This window comes from Seriola lalandi, unplaced genomic scaffold, assembly GCF_002814215.2.
Source record: "Seriola lalandi dorsalis isolate HSWRI2012SDOR001 ecotype SW California unplaced genomic scaffold, Sedor1 jcf7180002054672, whole genome shotgun sequence".
Taxonomy (NCBI): domain Eukaryota; kingdom Metazoa; phylum Chordata; class Actinopteri; order Carangiformes; family Carangidae; genus Seriola; species Seriola lalandi.
Window position 1 is genome coordinate 638375 of NW_019525225.1, and position 20000 is coordinate 658374.

Genomic DNA, 20000 nt, shown 5'->3' on the forward strand with positions numbered 1-20000 from the left:
GGGGGGGCTTTTTTTAAGTCAAAGGACTATGTAACATTCTCTATCTGCACACTCAAGACACCATGTCATGAAGTTAAAGCTGCACAAAGTGGGGTTTTTTTTAACCACTAGGGGGCAGACAAATTCCAACGCACAGCAACTAATATTCGATTCTTTCAGACGACTGCCTGGTTACACAGCCGGCAGCAGCAGAACAGAGAGGGAGGAATCCCAGGAGCGAGTGTTTGGTTAAGATGTAGCACTGAATAAAAAAAACTGATTTGATCCCAATACTTTAGTGTATTCTGTCCAATTAGGAGTATTGTCAAAGGTGGCCATTATGTGATTGATTGGGTCATTCTCTCTCTCTCTCTCCCTCTCTCTCTGTCTCTCTCTATAGCTATTATATATAACATATGTTGCTGTAAAAACATATATGTTTTTTCTTCATCTTTTTGTCTCCAGGATCTGTCTTTCTTCTTGTTTTTTTTTTCTCTCCATGGGTTTTGACTGGGAGAGATCACAGAGTCACAGTTGTGACAGGAAACTCATACCTTGACAGCGGGGATGAAAGGCAGGAATAGAGCGGGGTCAGACTTTGCTTAGGGAATATTTCACAAAGCCATCAGTCTCATACAGAAAGCAGTGTTGGCAGAGACGTGACACTCGCTGCCCTGATTTTTTTTTAGTGTTTTTTTTTTTTTTATATCTGCCGGCCCCTCTCCCTCATATAACCAGTGACACAGCAGCAAGGTGTGAAATGTCCACCAGGCTGCCATGTATGAGTGCATTTGTGCACACATGTAAGAGAGGAGTAGTGTTTTTTTTTTTTTTCTCACATGTGATCGTTCTTGCTTCTTGTCCTCGTGTGGTGTGCCGCTGAAGATACGACGACATTGCGGACGAAGAAAATGCGTGCAAATTGAGTTTAAAAGATTCACTACGAATCACTACAGATTACCAGTTTCTCTCTTTGGTGTTCTCACTTCACTCTGTCTTTCTTGCACCTTGGCGAGCTGTGAAATTGTACTAAAGAAAACATAATCATCTCCATCAGCCAGTGAAAATTGCCTATCAGGATTTAATGGCACTCAAATGTATAAACAGGCAATATGTACGTGAGAGTGGACGCAGTGGTCGTACTGTTTAGCAGCCGGTTTCTATCTCTACTCCTGTTTTCAGGTTAACTTAACCGGACAATGACTTCAGCATATGTTGATAGGCCACAATGGAAAAAATTCTGCATCCATTGTGCGGGCTACAGGGGGAATGATTGATAAATCTGTAATCGAAAGGAAAGCAAAATATTTTTTTATAACCAGCAGACTCCGCACCTGCAGTTAGATTCTCTTTGTTCTTCTTCTCTCATTTCAGGCTCACTAGAGGCATTCCAATAGATCCATCAATTTGGCAAAGCAGTGTGTGTGAAGCATGGGAGTCATTCCCTCGGGATACATGCGCAAACACACAGACACACGCACACACTCGTAGACAATCTGTGTTGTTTATCCGGCTCGGCTGGTGCTGCTCACGTTGTTGCTGGTCAGGTCCTCGGTGTTGTGTGTTCTCCCTTTGTTTTTTATACGTGGCTGTGTGTACATATATATCTATATATATATTACCCTGTATGGTTTTCAGCAAGCTGCTCACTGAACCCTCCCATATCGGGGCATATTCTCTGCTAGACGACACTCTTGTCTGTGCGTCTCCTCACTGATTACAGTGCTGTCATTCACAGCCTAATATGATAGTGCACCAGTGTGTGCATGCGTGACTGTAGGCTCTCACATACACACAAGTCATTACTTCCTGTATGTCCACAAAGCTACTGTAGTCTTGTCATTTCCGGCAAGAAATCAAATGAAGCGCAGCATTTACTAATCAACCACATGATATCTACAGTATGTCCATATCCTTACGGGTCTTGCGAGCTCATTAGAAAGCAACAAGCTCCCTTTGCCTGATCCAGATGATGTGACGCGACTAATTAAAAGGTGCGACGCCGTGAGGTCTCAATTTGCTGATGAGCCAAATCGGGACAATCTCTTTCAGGGTTGAACGATCGGGGTGTTTGAGCAACCAGTGATTGACATTCGAGATAAAGACTATGCTGTTTCTCCATACGTACGACAGACACAGGCACACTGTTCTTCCTACACTTATCTAATCGGCTGCTCTGTCTTCTGTCTTTGTCCTTTTTCTCCTCTCTGTTTTTTTTTCTTCTTTTTTTTTTCTTTTTTTTTTTCTGGCGTCTGCCTCTCTTGCTGTCCATCCAACCCCTCTTGTCTACTTGGGGATTCCAGTGATGGCTTCAAAAGGCAAAGTTCGAGGTGAGTTGTGGCTGCGTTTGTACCCCGCTGTGCCTCAGCCTTGCAACATCCAACATCAGAGAAGTGACTCTGAATGTACTTTTTTTTTTTATTATTTAAAAAAAAAAAAGGCAGAAAAAAAAGGTTTGGCTTATGCTTTAGCTTGTTTGCTTGTATGCGCTTGTTTTTTTTGTTGTTGTTGTTTTTTTGTTCTTTTTTTGCTGTGTGCTTCTTTCCAAAATTGTTATGTAGTAATAAAAGGTCAGGGGAGTGTTTTTTTTGTTTTTTTGTTTATTTTTGGTTTTTTTTTTAAAGGTTTTTGTCATACAGGAATTTCAAATTTAATTTCAGCTTTCAAATGTGCTGCCTTGTTTAAATTGCATTTTAGTGTGTTTTAGTAAACACACTAAACTGCACCTTGCACGGTTTATTTGTCATTACCCAAACAGTTGAAAACATCACTTTGCTTGGGATTTGGTCGCCCTCATACAACATGAAGCTCATCTCAGTGTCAATATACGTAGATATTTTTCCACATTTGCTATTCAATTATTTTAGCTCATAAACACTGAAGGAGACAGTCTGGGTTCGTAGGATTAATAATCAAGTGTTTAATTGTGTTATATTGCCCTTTACCATTGGCAGACACTGGCGAGATGGCAGTAAATTACAGTGATCACAATCTTCTCCATCACTCTCTGTGTCTGCAAGATGGCAGTATGTAACTGGAGGATGGATTATGGATCAGAGAGTGTCAGAGAGAAGAGGCAGAGTGTTTATTTGAGAGGAGATAACCTGATTATATTCAGCTGTGTGCTTCAGTAAATATGCCTCTCGAAAACTAAGAATTTAGTCAGCGACTATAATCTCCTTCTGTTTAGTTACCGTCTTTGGATAATGATTCCAGAGGCACAGGTCTCGAATACAGTCACTTCCTGAGCAGTGATGTGATAATAAGTCAGATGAGAGTATAGGTGTTAGCTCGGGGGGGGGGGGCAGCACACGTAAGAAACCAGCTGTATGCGCAAATCAAATTGCATTAAGGAATATTTGGCAGATTGCAATTAAGTTCCAGTGTTCCTTGATAAATCAACTCAAGAATGATAATGTCAGCCAAACTTGTAAATATAAACAGGCCAACATTAAAATATATATGTGCTGAAATGAAAATGCAAATCAAGTGACCCACCCAGAAAAAAAAAAAAAAAAAGTAGTATAAGTGGTCTTTCTAGTTAATTCTGTTCAGAAAACCTCACAGCACATGCACATTCAGTAGAGTCTGAAGACTCTCCACCACTTCTCCGTGTGGTGCATCTTTTCCAGGGGACCGTATTTAAAAAATAGTGACATTTACCGGGAAGATTAGTGGGTAGCAATGGTCTGCTGTGATAAAACCATTCCTTTTGTACAAAACACACAACAGCAACCCAAACATGCTGTGTTTTCACATGCTTGATGCAAGGTTTGTCATTTCCGTAGTCTGCCTGTTGTAGAGTGATAGATTTGGTATGTTGCTCGTGTCAAACCCCTGTATGCTCCTTACGATACTGTCTCCCTTCTCCTCCTCCTTCCCCCTCTTATTAAATCAGGTTATTATTAAATCAGGGTTATTTTTAGAAAATGTGACAATATAATGGCGTCACTGTCGGGGATGCAAATGAGCATGAAAAAGGACCTCGTTAAACACAACACACAGATGCACAGTGGGTGTGGGTGTGTGTGTGTGTGTGTGTGCGCACAGAACACAGTTTCTAGGTATAGCCTACCTTTAACCTGTGTCTTTGAAATTGCTCTCGAGCTGAATCTGTCATAGTTATTTCAAATCAATATTACTTGGAGTGTTGTGTTACACAATGGGTGTGTTATAGGCTACGTTTCTGATACCATCTGAAGGTTGTATATTAGAAATAACTCTTAAAATCAGCGGCTTTAATAGTCCAAGAGCGACTCGGAGCCTTTCAAAGTCAAGATCACATCATATGGGATGGTTGGTAGAGACGGGATTTCTACAGCTGTCAATCGTCCCATGTGTCTGTGTTTGGTAACATTAATATTGTCATTTAAAGAAACTAGAATTCACCTCACAGTTGTATGCCTCCGCCACGCAGAGTAGTCTCTGTTTGAGAGTCATATAAAATATTGAACATTTGTGTGAAAATTTGTCATAATTTCTGTGTGAAGTCTTGAGTAATGGCTAAAAAAGTGTTTTCCGAGGTCACTGTGACCTTGAACTTTGAACTTTGAACTTTAGCCACCAAATTCTAATCTGTTTGTCCTTGAGTCCAGATGAACGTTTTGACCAAATTTGAAGAAAATCCCTCAAGGCGTTACAGAAATATTGCATTCACAAGGCCAAGACTGCGTTTGGTGAAGTCACGTGACCTTGACCTTTACCTTTGACCTCCAAAATCTAATCAGTTCATCCTCGAGTCATAGTGAATGTTTGTGCCAAATTTGAAGAAGCTCCGTTAAGGTGTTTCTGAGATATTGTGTCCACGAGAATGGGACAGATGGACATACGTACATACGGACAGACAACCCAAAAAACAGTAACACAATATGCATAAAAAGCAAAGTGGGAATAGAGAATGGGGGAAACTACAGTTATGGGCACTACAGTTCCCATAATGTTTTGTGGAACATAAACAGAAAGTATAATGGATTCTGTGAGTTATAGTGTGGGCCACCACTTGAGTCCAGTTTTTCTGCCTATATTTTTTTTAACATTTTAGCAGATTGGCATTATTGATTAGTGTAATGCCGAATGATCTGGTAGCAGTTCCTGTTTGCACCCAACCCATGAATGTACAGACAACTCATCACTCGATCACTTTGATACTGAAGACAACTTAAAAATTTGATGATTCTCTGGCAAGTTCTGGAATCTTAAAGACCCTCTTTTTTCCTGTTATTCTATCAAGAGAATTCATGGAAAGGTTTGTTTGCGGCGGACGTCGGAGATAGTGATATCTTCAGAAAGTCTAAAGATAGGTTTATTACATCTGAGAAATTTTACTGAGATATGAGTCAGAGAACTTTGGATTTTTGACGCAAAATGTAACAATTGGGGTGCTGTGGTTTTTTAAAGTACCTCAGTCGTCTCCATGAGCTCCGTGTCGCAACCGCTGCTGAAGCTCCAGCCGCTTACCGTGTAAGTGAGCGGCCCAAGATACAAGAACCATCTTCTTGTACTTTGTAGTACATCAGCATGCACTTTTCACCTCATGCAGTATCTTTACCTCACATGCTATTCACAGTTTGAGAACCTTTGCTCAAATGCATGGCATTACAGACATTAGCCTTTTTATTTTCCTCGGACTAAGGCAAAGTCATTTATTTTTAACCGTAGTCTGGAACTGGGAGAGTATAAAAGCAGTGTAAACGGATAGCATGCCATTTAAAATACACAGTCCACACTCTCATGACTTTTGTCACGCAAGTTTTGCACTCAGATGTGCTGTTGCTGGGTTAGACCAGTCTGAGCTCAGCTTTGTGACGAGATCTTCAGTGTCAAACCTGCCACTGTGGGCGCTGACTGGAAGCTGTGGTAGAAGAGCATCGCAGCACAGTAAGTGTGACACACGAGCCAAATGATAAGAGCTGTGTTTTTTGTTTTTGTTTTTGTTTTTTTTAAACTAGTGCTTTCTGCTCACTGAATCTTGAAGATCCCCCTGGGGCAAGAAGCATTTCCCCACATCGCTCCTAAATGAACAGTTATCCGTCAACACATCACCACACATTAGAAAATCACACTGTGTCATGTTGATTTGGGGAATTTGGGAGTTTTAGGTGGCAGCAATGATTAGTCTGATTTCCCTCGTGAACGCCACCCTAGCCTGAGATCATCCCTCTCTCACCCCGTATGAAAGGAAAAGAAATGAATAGATTTTCAGTGATAAAAGAAGAGGAAGAAATCGAGCGCACTTCTCCTCCACATCAGTTTGACAAACTTTGAGATTTCAATAGCCAAAATAAATCAGATTTCCCCGGCCTTATGCTTTTATGACATTTGCTTTACAAAACTTGCGAAGCCAGCGAGCGTGTGAATGACTGCTAATGCTGCTTTGCCGTTGCTTGGCTTCACATTTAAGGAAGGAGTAGAGCAGATTATTTAAAACTACATATACTTTATGTAGCCAAAGCTTTGCCTTCTGTGTCCTTGTAACACTCAAAATAGAGCGGATGAGACTGGGATTTTGCTATTTCTAAAAAGGACGAACTGAAAATAATGTAGTGTATATTGCACTTCCACTCGGTAACACACAACCCACACACACTATCTGCACTTACACAGAGCAGACGCGCAAGTGATTATGTACAAAGAAGTAAACACAAGCACACAGAGAAATGCTTACGTTTTATGCATAAATCAGGGCAGCATAATTCAAATGCCTGCTTCCCACATGTCTCCTCAACATCTGCAACCATGTGAGAAACAAGTCCTCTTTGGCGAGGAGGAAAGCATTTTGAGATGTTGTTCTTTTGTTTATGCACTTCCCACAGTTGTTTACTCCGTTCCCTCTTTCCTTGCTTTCACTTATCTGCAAAAATATGTACTTCTGTCCTTACCGAACTCACCTTTGCTCTCAGCTTCTTCTGCTCGCTTTTGCCAGCTGGAAGAAAAAAGTGCATGAAGTATTTATGAAGGCCAGGTTTACCTCTGTCATAAAACCATGAGATGTCTGCCCTTGGCTCAGAAAGGATGGTGAGATCCCTGGTCATTTTGGACCGGGCGAGCTTTAACTCGGACAGCTTACACACAGAGAATGGGCAGAGGTTTATATCTCTGCCCTTTAAATTGCTGTGGCTGAATCAAGGGCAAGAATACTGCGCAAATGATAATGGTGTCTGGGAGCGTGTTTTGTCACCAACTTGAAATTAGTGTGTGGGTGTGATGATATATAGAATTGGTTTCTGAAAAGTAACATTGAGCAAAAGTTCAGCTGTGGCAGTTTTTCCTCGGTAATAAAGAAAAAGGAGAAACTGCTATGTGCTCTGGCATGTCTGTTTCCTGTAGTGCTTTGTAAACACAAGAAGGTGCTATCATAGGAGAATTTCTTTCCTGGATGTTTTGTCAGCACCTTAACATTGCCTTTCACACCCCAGATGCCACTGGAAACATCCTACCCCATCTCAAAAACAAGCCAAAAAGACTTCACTGTCACCCTCTGACAGCTTGTGGTTCCAACCAAACTGCCCTTTGTCGGTCACTCCACACCATGCTTAAACAACACCTCATAGTACCCCGGAGAAAGTAGGTGATATTTTGTTGATCCGACTCCTGGGGTTGAGTTGGACGTCAAATTTGTGATGGCAGCACCAACAGCTGCCCAGTCTAATTACTGTATGTAAATGACAACAGCACTGCCATAGCCAGCTTCTCCGGTGCCGGTTAATTAATTTCATATCTCCAGATCAGAAATGACTGTCCTGAGGTGGTTGTACGCGCGCACTGAATACAAAGGTAGCTCCACCCTCTGCAGGGGTTGCATTCAATTTGCTCACAGCAGGAATCTTATCACTGTCAAAAGAGCGAGTTTAGATTGGAAATGTGCCTGCACACACGCACGCAGGCATGCACACACACACTCACACACACAAACATGAAAATTAACATACAGTTCACTCACAAGCGCAAATGGAACAAAGCAGACAAATAGAACATTTCATTACTTCTGTTATAAGAACCAGAACCGACTCACAAAGCATAACAGAGTTTATGACCATTTGCATAGTAATGATGTGATTTATATAAATATTTCTGACTCATAGAGTTCAGTTTTTTAAAGATTACTAAACTTAAAAAGTTCCATTACGCATTATTACCAATTTTGCCGGCATGTTGTCTGTGAATAAAATACATAACATATGCATTTATTCATTGTGCGTGTATACTTTGATTGCTAGCTATCAGTTAGTTGCTGCATTTTTATTTGACTATACCAGGTCTATTGCCCCTTTCCCTGCCAGGCAGCTCCCAAGATACCGTCTACCCTTGGTCTCAGTAAAGCTCCCCCTGCTGGCCTGTGCACAGAGGAGCTGGACTCAGTTGCCCCTCACAAAGTTGGAAAACCTAAAATCAAAGTCACAAACTGCGCTGAAACAAAACCTTATACGTTTGAATATTAGAAATTATATAAATATGAATGAAGTTCCCATCAACTTTGAACCAATTCCGCTCTCCTCAGGACACATTGTTATTACACATATGAAATGTAGTACATGCCCCTTAGATATTATTCCCTCATATTTACTTAAGGAACATCTGGACACTGTTGGGTCAAGTATTTTGTCAGTATTTTATCAGTAATTAATCCCCCCCCCCCATGTTCTGTCTTGCTTTAAACATGCTGTGATACAAAGGGAAAAAGAAAAAAAAAAAACTAACCTAGATTCATCTGTCTCCAATAATAACCTCCAGGTCTAAAAGCTCTGTTTTTTATCCAAGATTCTTGACAAAGTCATTTTCTCTCAGATCATCTCCTTCTTGAACAATTTCACCATCCTGGACAAATTTTCGTCCGGTTTCAGGATGCACCATCGGGCACAGTCTGCTCTCCTGAGGGTGATAACTGAATTGTTGGAAAATCGCAGGAAATCACACGAGTTTAATTATTTGAGATCTCTCTCTGCTGCCTTTGACACAGTGGTTCGCCTCCTGCCTTGGAGACAGATCAGCCTCTGTTAGATTTGATAATGTGTCCTCGTCCTCTGCGTTCATCTCCTGTGGAGTACCATAAAGCTCCATATTAGGCCCTATTTTAATTTGCCTTTATATGTTCCCTTTATTTTTTTTTTGAAAATTCTATGTCACCATTTTTACGCAGACAACACTCAGCTTTACCTGGCTGTACCAGCTAAACCGGAATAAAACTGAGGTCTTATACGTCGGACCTGCAGATTACTCCACAACCACAATCACTGCTCTTGGGCTTCTGTCATCGAATGTTAACTTTCATGCAAGAAATCTCTGTGTTATCTCTGATTCTAGTTTGAAATGTCATAAACAAATCAGCTCATCCTAGATCACTCGCAGAATTGAAAATCATCCCTGCGTATTAACGATTTGAGACTATAGCTCATCTTTTTATTTCTTCTTGTCTGGATTATTGCAATTCTCTCAAGGTAGGAATCAGCCGGTCGCCCCTTATCTCGCCTGCAGCTGGTTCCAAATGCAGCAGCGAGACTCCTTCACTGGTAGCAAGCAGAGACACCATATCTCCCTTGTAGTGTCCTCTCCTCAGTGGTTACTAGTGAAGTACAGAACTGATCTTAAGATTGTTTTATTTGTTTTTAAGCCCCCCCCCCCCAATGGACTGGCACCAGGTGGTTACAACTCTGAACCAGTTAAAATCCAAAAGTGCTCAAGTATTGCTGTTGTTTTTTGTGGAATAGTTTGGCGCTAAAGATCCATTTCTTTTTTTTAATCCTTCATCAGGACATGACTGGTTACACTCTGTTGTTTACTTGTTTGTTGTTACTCGTTCTCTGTGCAAGGCTGTTGCATTACTGAATCTAATCAGATTTTAGCAGATGCATTTATTAATTTACTTATATCTTCCTCTCTCATGTCCATGTTTCTAGTTGATTTTAATAATCGGTCAAATAATCCCATAACGTCATATCTCTCTGTAAAACACTTCGGTCAGGGCTTGTTGTTTTCAGATATTATTAATAAATTGACTTGACTAATGAGAAAAGCAAAGGGGAATAACAATCCACGACACACAGAGGGTGACTCAATTACTTAATCCTGAATTTATCCTATAGGATGCGCTGTATGATGTTTGTGAAGTAGATTTCTCCTCACGGCTCCTGATGAGGGCATAAACCGAAACGTTGGGGCTTTGATTCAGCATCGTGCTGTTTGAATAAACAAGAAGATAAGATCAAGTCTGTCTCCGATTCTACTTCCTTCGCATTTGTCAGAAATTGCAAGGCCACCAGCACCAACCCTAATCCGATGGGATTGAGGTGCTTCTTCACTTGATGAGCATGCGCCGTCGAGAAATGTTCCCTTAAAAAACATCACGGAAAATAATTGATAGACGACTTTTTTATGAAAAAAGAAACTGCGGATAATTGGACCCAAGTTACAGACTGATATTTAGATAGCATCAATAGTTTTTCATGGGCAAATGCATGTGTCCTTAGAGATATGGAAGATAAACTGAGAGTGTTTTTCTCTTCGTTGTGGCCTCAGTGAAGGCAACGTAAAAGTAACTGCTTCCAAACAAGACTGCGGTGAATGCATTTAATTACGTTTTTTATTCCATCACTACAATATGTTCTGGCTAACAGGTGACTAACAGATATATGACAGCTGCAGATATGTGGGTATTGCTGTTGCCATGTGTCAAGCCAGACTTCACTTTCTCATCTGCTTTCAAGAGGTTTAAAAGATAAATTACATCCAGAGCTGTAACTCCCCTAGCGCTTTGTCGTTTAAAGAGACTGATATATAGTTTTGTCACACTGGCGATTACTATTTTTCACAGGAACATGCAATTTAATTTCAACGTGAATACCGGAGGCTCATTTTTCATGCCAGGTGTAATAGCGTTATGAAATATTGATAAATCACATTTGAGATGCAACGTGGATTTGGGACGCATGTTGGTAGAAGGTGTGAAAAAGGTCGCTGGGAAAGAGTAAGAAACAAAACTGTGCGTGTGACATGTTCCTGAGAAAAAGGAAGGTGCTTGTGTGAAAATTGCCACAGTGGGAAGAAGAAGAGTCCCAGAGGGAGGGCAGGGAGTGATGATGCACTTGTCTGATATGTTAGCTTTTGTTCCAGGAAGTTACTAACAACATTTTGTCTTCCATATTATCAGATAAAATTGGTTCTTGCCCAGAAAAAAAAAAAAACAAAAGAAAAAAAACAAAAGAAAATCCCCTGCACCTGGAAGTAACAATACATTTGTATTTTCAACAGCTGGCAGTGAGGAGGTCAAGGATATATTTCCTTGCTCAAGGACGTCGTGACAGGATTCATGGCTGGTTGATGAATTCATACCAGCTCTTGAGATGATCAGACTCTTGACCTTGTGTAGTCTCTCCAATCACTAGACCACCCTGAGAATCACTCAGTCTGAGAAGCTTGTGTACCCAGCTGTGAAGCCACCTGTGTGACTGTAGACACTAACTGGTCACGGTGAAGGCGTCATGTCCTACGCAATAATAAAAGAAGATGCTTTGTGAACAGTGGGCCACATGAGGTCATGCTTTAAGTGCCAGTGAGTACCTATATTTAACACATAATTATTATCATTAGGGGAGCACAATTCATCTAAATATAGTCGAAATCGCAATATGGCTGAGTGCAATATCCAAATTGCAGGAGCTGGTGAGGTAAAAGGTGTCAAAACATTGTTGTGCATTGTGACCACCATAAGAATTGCGGTGGTAAAAGACCCAACAAAAATTACATAATAATATTTATATATTTTCTTGATCTGCAAATGAAATGTATAAATGACCATTCCAACTGAAATAGCAATCGCATATCACAATCTTGATATCTGCCAAAACAACTGCAATATTGATTTATTCGCCCTAATTGTAATGAAAACAACAGCATGTTTTCACAATGTGTTTTTACCTTTAATTGGAAATAAATAATAATGAAATCTTCTTTTTTAAGCAGTGTAGTTCTATAAATAGTGATTTTCACTAGGCTTGATTACTTAAAGGCTAATTGTGTTGTAATACAAATTTTTACTCTACCTGTGAAGTTCTAATCATTTTACCAATAGAACTCCGTCACTTAATAGGAGTCATGTGGGCGAAAAAACAAAACAACCAAGGCTCAGACAATCAGACAGGTTTTAGCAAAAACCTGTGTGAGATCTGTCCCCTGCAAACATCCATCAAACTTTATAGAGCAACTCTCCGGCTCAACTTCTGTGCTTGTAATGACAGATTATTACCATCAAAATGTGTTGGTAATAAATGTAGGTTTTATGTCCGGGTAAAAATTACCGGTCAGTATTTTCATAACAGATGAAAATGATGGTTCCTGCTGCAAAAACAAAGCCTGAGCTATAATAATAAAGTGGAATTATTGATTAAATGTAAATTTGCAGTCCCACCGTCCCATGTCTGCGTTTATCTGTTGATGTCCGGTCGGCTTAAAAGGTGACTCAGCTAATCAAAACCGTGGACTGCCCCTATCCATTTTGTAATCCTGTATTCCCAGCCATACATCATAAATCAGTTGAGCTCCAGTCCCGGTATAAAGGTCAGTAGCTCCGGGCTGTCCGTCTGTCTGCCTGCATCTCTCTCTATTCCTCTTCTTCTTGAATGCCTAAATAAGAAAGGTTAGTAGACTCAGCTGCTCTTGCTTGAAAGGTCATGTCAGAGAGCAGACAGGAAGCATTCAGGATACTCTTATCAGTATTATTTGTCCAGTAGTTTGCTCTGGCAACATGTACTGGTGTGTCTGAATGTGCCTTTGTGTCCCGTGAATATCTCTACTCCCCGCACAGGCATATGCTTCTGGGATAAGTAGTAGTTCAGGGAGTTGAGAACTATTGGATGCAGTGCTTTGTGCAGTTGGAAGGCACAAGTCCAAATGTGCGGAAGCTTTGTGGCCAGCCTTGATTAGTTGCCAGTGCTTATACTGAGGGAGGGAGGGCACTGAGTGGTGCCATTAAAACTTAAGATTCAGCTCATCTAGGGAGACAGCTGTGTGGAGGGTTAAAGCGTGAAAATGTGATCTTGTTTTGTGTCTCTAGAGGAAATAATGATTTGCTATTTCTTTAGAGGCAGCTGCAACCCGCATTGCAATAGTTGACTTGCATTACTCTATAGCATGTGCCATTCATGGCGACATATATTATCCTATTCATGCAAAATAAAGCAAAGCTAATTTCATTAAGCCATTACTTCATAATGTCATACAGATGAGGACGTTGTTGACCTGGCTTACCCCTGGCATGTCAGTCAAAGTGGAGGGCAATTAAACTGACCCCTCTCTCAATGAGAGATAGAGCACAACTGAGCACAAGAAAGGAGGTAGGATCAAGATAAATTTGAAAGACCGGGGAGCAGAAAGAGAGAGCGAGAGAATAAGAAAATGAGAGACAAAGAAAGTGGAAATGCCACCCTTCAGGGATCAACTAGGGGAGGAAACGTGACAGAGGGAGAGAGAGGAACAGAGAGAGGGGAATTGAGTGGAATGGATGTGAACTGGAAAAGATCGAGCAAGAAACCGAAAGTAGGAGAAAGAGTGGAGCTGGAGTGAGGGAAGGACCTAAAATTAGACATGGAAATCAGGAGAGAACAGCTGCCTCCTTCCCTCAGGAGATACATTTAAATCAGGTCTGGGTGGCCAGAGGGGGGAATGGAGGAACCTACTCCACTGGCCAATTAGGCGCACAGATCACTGCATTGTTCTAATATAACCATCATTGTGGCTCCTTTGGCCCTTTCAGTCCCACTGGACGTGTAGCACCAGACACTGACGCGGGCTCGGGCAGGGTTAGGGATCCCCAGACTATTGTAACTCTGTTTAGGCACTGGGAGCACTGGAGACGAGACGAGACGAGAAAAGGGAAAGAAGGGCAAAAAGAAACTTTAATGTTTTTACTTTCTACTTTCTTTTTTTTTTTTGCTTTTCGTCCTTCTAACTTACAGCAACAAATGGATGCAGGGTCTCAGGTGTGCCACCTGTATTGTATAGAGCTTAGACTGATCTTTACAGCAGCATCATAGATTTTCTCCAGAGCACTCATTCTGTCTGTTTTACCGGATCTTAAACTGTGCAGAAATATTGCTCCAAACCATATCAAATGCTCTTGTTAATGTGTTGTGTTCGTGTTCCATTGTCTTCAGTGCAAATCTGAATAAATAAAACATATTTTTTGGAAGCAGCCATTTTGCCCAGAGGCATGTGCAGCACTTTGCTATAACCATTAAATCACTCAAATGTTAAGTTTTCTTGTTTGTCATAAGCAGATCATTTGGAGAACAAACCAGCAGATTCTTATTTGCAGGGATGAGCAAAGAGTTGAAAATACAACAAGCGAGCAGATCCCCAGAGTGTCTCCATTCTCAATGACATTTTTGCAGTGACACATCCAACTGCAGTAATGAACTAAAATTATACATCGCGTCATATGGTGCAGAACCTCGCTCAGATATCCTCATTGCTACCATTCGGTGTGGTGGTAAACCATTAGCTTCCCTTTGTGGCCGGCACAAAAGAAATAAAATGTATCACACTGGGCTGTATGTCGCCCAACTGTGAGTGAGAAAAATGAGAAAAAGTAAGTGATTTAAAGAGAGGAAGTAATAAAGAGAGCGAGGGCAGGCGCGGGAGAATGGTAAATCGTTGGCAGATCATGCCTCATGCAAAACTTTCATGAATAAAACATATTCCTAGCCTCCCATAGCGCAGATCCATTTTTCCTCCGTTTCTCCTCCTCTTCCCTCTCTATCTCTCACATGCATGATTAACCTCGGGAGGCCTTAATCAACACTGGAAATGACCCGTGCTCCTTGACTTACCTCTCTCTGACTCTCCTTCCCTCCTTCACCTCATCTTCTCTCCTCTCAACATGTCCTTCACCTCGGGTCTCTCTGTGATGGGGTTTGCTTCAGCCGCTCACCCTGCAGACAAGCGCTATTTGTTGTGGGGGGTGGGGGGTGCGTTATTTATCTTTCTTGTGCAATCGTTAACGCAAAAACAAGAAAACTCAAAAAGACAAACTTGGCTGATGATGATGATTACAGTGTTGCATTTGGTGGAATACATGAGCAGTGGTCGAACAGAGAGGTATCAGACTGAATCACACGGAAGTGGAAGTTGTAGCTTTTAAAAACTCCTCAATTCTGAATGTTTCTTATTTCATTTCTCTCTCTCTCTCTCTCTCTCTCTCTCTCCCCCCCCCCCACCATATATGTTTTTCTTTCTTTTTTTCAGTCTTTATGATCCACTCCTGCGGGGTTGTTGGTTTAAGACGGGAGAGTTAGCTGGGGATGAATAATCTTTCTTACCTAAGACTTTATTCACACAGTCTTTAAAACCTGTCCTCTGGGGGATGAGGACAGAAATAGATTTATGGTTATTATTATTTACTTGCTTAGTTGCTCCCTCAGCCTCCCTCTCACACACTCGCACACACACACACACTAAAGCATATAAACACACCCTCCCACCCACACACACACACACACACACACACACACATGCATATACAACAGTGGGAGCTGTCCAAAGTTCTGAAAACTGTCAGGCTGCTCTTGATGAACCAGTTGCAAAAGCGAACTGTCCGTGGTGCTGAAAAGTAGCTCTGCTCGGTTTCGAGGTCGCACAGAATCACAGTAGCGCTGTTTGTCCCTCTGTTTCTGTCATTCGATGCAGGGATTACACAAACCCAAAATCCACAAATGCACACAAGTCCACGGAGAACAGTTTTTAATTGGTCTTTCCTGTGAAGCTGAGGTTTCAGGGTTGGTACTGAAGGCTAAATGCCCCCTGTTTCTTCTATGCTAGGGTCCAATTTAGCACACAGTAGTGACTGGCCATCCTGCATGAACATTGGCTTTGTAATTAGGGTGTTAAGTTTTTCTCAAAGACATAAACCAGATTCCTTCTCTCTGTCCTGCAGTGTGAGGAGTTGATTTAGTCCTCCAGTGGCTGAAAAGTCTTTTCTTAATTTTATTGTACGTCTTCATGAACCAACTGGGCAAAAAAAATCTCATTACTTTATAGTCTACCTTCACGGTTTTAATTCTATAGGATTGCTGATGTTTATTACACACGTTTAATTAACAAAGCAACCTTACAAATCAAGCAATAAAAACGTACCATCTGTCTCACTCTGTATATCTCCCTCTCGATGCATCCTCATCTCCTCTTACTCTTTTCTCTCATGGTGTCGTGTTGCAGGCATCAGCGGTCAGTACCCTCTGGTTCAGAATGTGACGGTGACAGAGGGTGGGACGGCAAACCTGACCTGCCGTGTGGAGTATAATGACAACACCTCCCTCCAGTGGTCAAACCCGGCACAGCAGACCCTCTTCTTCGGGGACAAGAAAGGTGAGTTGGGGATCGTCAGACAGCAGCAGGAACAGGACAGTTGCAGTCGTATAGAGCATTCCTTGGGTTAGGTTTGTGTTGGGTGAGAAATTCACAAAACACACAGAAACAGCATTTTATTTTATGTTATTTTTTAGGTTGGAGAGGAACCTGAAAAAAACTCCTCTGTATTCCTGTGTGTTTGTCACTTGAATAAGCAGTTATCTTTGTTGTGTCATAGCATCTGTTCCACATTTCATGTGTCTGCGTTTTCCTTCACAGCCAGTGTATTCACAGTACAGAAAAACAGACAAGAACACACACACACACACACACACACACACACATGCCAAAGCCTGTTTTCATGCAGTCTTTAAAACCTTTTGTCTGGGGATGAATAGTATGTGGCTATCATTATTTTTTTTATTTTATCTTAAAACCTTACACACACACACACACACACACACACACACACACACACACACACACAAACCCCAGTGCTGAGGCGGTGAGATAGATATGGTCAGCTCTCTTTCCGACGTGTTTTGTCTCAAACAGGATACACAGTGGAGAGCATCACCTGCAATGAGCAATTTGGACTGTAATGTCTCTCTTTTTGTGTTTGCGTGCTGTCCATTTTACCTTACTGTCAGAATTGTTTGTTGTGCATATTTGGATAGTTGGAAAGTGGAGATGGATGGATAAACAAAGCTGTAATTCCATCAGATTTCAAGATCAGTAGTGGTGCAGGGAGCAGGCCAGCGTCGATAGCAGCGGTTGCTTGCTGTCATTGATTTATATTTCAAGTGCAAACATGATCAGTGCAAACCATGGAGCGGGTTGAATGTGACCCATGGAAAGGAAGTTGTGGTTGAAATCTTTTTTTTTTTTCCTGTGCCTTTCTATCTGAATCAAAAGACACATATTCAAAAGTTTCAAATTGTTTTTCAAATCAAGTTAGAAACATCAGAAACAGCCCGCACACCCTCAAAGTCAACACTGCACCCTGCTGTGCAAGTGCCCTTCACCGCAGTCCTCTTGTACTTAGCTGGAACTGCCTCTAGCACATCCAGTGCAGTACAAATTAAATTTCAGGTAAAAGAACAAACCCAGTCACCTGAGCCCTGGATGCTACAGCACCATGCCCTTGTGTCAGAGCATTACGTTGGTTAAAAATAACCAAATTCCCATTTTAATTTTATTCCCATTTCGTAGTATACAGCACAGTCATTAGCTATGGACTCGATCTTGTTTTGCACTTAGTTAGCTTTTTGGTGGTGCATTTTGACAAGGTAGCCTACTGTGAAAGGTTACAGACCAAAATGAAACAAATGAAACATGAAGGTTAAATTGTTTTTTTTTATAAAGCCACAAAAATGCCATAACAATACTGACTCCACTTGACATTATGTGACACAAATGAATGGAGATTATGCAGTAGAGTACTGTAAACATGCCCAGTGGGAAGGATTTCACTAATGTTTTGGAAAGGAGAGCAACTCAAAATTAGTCCACTTGTTAAAATGTGTTTACTCAAAAGCTATTAGCTGTGGATTTAGGTGCATTTTGCAATATTCAACAATGCAACATAAATCAAGCCAAAATTGTCTTTATTAAACTTAACTGAAGAACGAAAGTTTTGTTATGTAGAACTTTAACAACCTCATCAATCTCACGCCCGACTACCTGTGAGGAAAATAGTCTGAGAATATTGCAATCTGCTGAAAAAGACTGTATAATAAGCTCTGTATAATAAACACTTTATATACTGGAGACTTGCATGGTCCCGTGGAGAATTCCCCTCCATTAATGGGATGCAAACCCCTTGTTATCCGTGCACACGTTCTCAGACAGAGTGATGCATATACACACACACACATACACACACACACACAAAAACACACCAACAAATACACACATGGAAATAGGTGTGGCACCACCACTGTTTAATGGCTAATAAGTACAAAGGGTTTATTCCTGACCTTTCGCACCCTCTTCAAAAAAGTCCTCGTAAATAGGATTCATGGGTGTCATTTCGTCTATTTATTTATTTATTTATTTCGGTTCATGCCTGCTGAAATGATTGTGCCCTGTGCGTCTCTCAGCTGTATTAGTCGAGTGTAATAGAGTATGAATCACACTCTCTTGTAAGTGTCTGGATTAAGCACATATGGGATTTACACAGTCTTCCTCTATTATCCCTCTGCCCACTGGGCTGCCTTGTCCATTTGTGTGTTCACACGCAATATTTGTGTGCTTGTATTTGTGTATGTGTGTGTGTTTCTGTGTATTTTTTTTTTTTTTTGCATACACTAAGTGAATGCATGCATGTGCGAAGCATTTCAATTGTCAACCATTCACATTTCCACTTACCTACCTTTTTTCGGAAATAGTAGCAGTTAAAAGCTGCATTGAACATCAAATTCAGCAGCTGAGGTTCTCTGCAGGTTATTCCATATCACACCAGGGGTCGGGCTTGGGGGTCTATTTCATGGCATTTTCAGTACAGAGCTCTGAGATTGGAAATGAAAAAGCAGCCAAGGACTCTCTTATTATCAGAAAAGCAAAGGGATACTACTAAGGCCCTGGAATTGCGTTGCTGTTTTGGGTTGGCTGTGTGTTTGTGTGCGTGTTAGTGTGTGCATGTGCGCCCTTGTGTGTGTGTGTGTGTGTGTGTGTGTGTGTGTGTGTGTGTGTGTGTGTGTGTGTGTGTGGGTGTCTGCTTTGGGAGCTGCCTTGCTGAATGTGGCGAATTCAGATGCACATGCTGATGGGAGCGCTGAGATGGTGAGTGTTTCCAAAGTGCCACTGGCAGTGTGAGAAAGGAAAGATGTCTCAGCTGCAAACGCCTTTGAGCACAGTAGGTTTCAGATTAATTTTCCTTGCTGCCTGTTGGGAAGAAGAAGATGAGGATTAGGGCAAAGCGCACAGTTGCTCACAAATACAACCCCGACTTGACAACTTTTTGCATACTTTTCTTCGTTAAAATTAGATGAAAAAATATCTGGTTTTATGCTTCATGCCAATGTACAAGATTTGCAGTTCAACGCCTACCTTCTTTAAGGTTATTGGCTGTCTCCTCATAAGTACAGTATTTATAAACACAATGACATTTTTAGGTTATTAAATGTGAAGGTTTTTCCTGTTTGGAAGTCAGTTCAGGAACTTGAAGGAGAAAATGGGCAGCAATCAAGATATATCTCTTGTTCATTTTTTTTTTGATAATTTCTCATGTAATAAGTAATAATTATCATATTGCATTAATATAATAGACTGTATGCAGGCATACCAGCTAAGCCTAGGAATGGTTGAAATAATGCTTGCGGTCTAATTCAACAGATTGTCTGTGCGCATGTGTCTGATCGCAAAGAGTGTCACTTACATCCTCTATTAAAGTCAGCCGCAGAGCATTAGCATAAACATATTGCTTACAAAGACAAATGCAGCCACTGACTCCATTACGGTCCTTTGAGTGGTGCCGGTTTCACGGCTGTTGTTGTTTAATGTCAAGGCTGAGGCTCACCTCGAAGGCGTTTAGTCGGATGAAAGAGACTCCTCTTGTCTCCCGTCCTCTCAAAGGTGCTGCGATGGCTGTGAAGAGTTGTTTGAATTTCAAATAAGTCATTGTCCTGAAAATAGCCAATTTTGTCCTTTCCATCACTTACCACTGAGGGACCTACACTGTGCTT

General features: G+C 41.2%; 1 protein-coding gene across 4 annotated transcripts in view; it reads left to right on the forward strand.

Moving 5' to 3' along the window:
• cadm2a (cell adhesion molecule 2a) overlaps window positions 1–20000 on the forward strand; it is a 205999-nt gene that overhangs the window by 135497 nt on the left and 50502 nt on the right. For 3 of the 4 annotated variants that reach the window (XM_087178004.1, XM_087178005.1, XM_087178007.1), the window contains exons 2-3: window positions 2283–2309; window positions 16183–16332. In XM_087178004.1, the coding sequence (XP_087034130.1) occupies window positions 2283–2309; window positions 16183–16332 (177 nt within the window). The remainder of the gene's footprint in view (window positions 1–2282; window positions 2310–16182; window positions 16333–20000) is intronic. The other variant, XM_087178006.1, reaches the window with a different exon arrangement.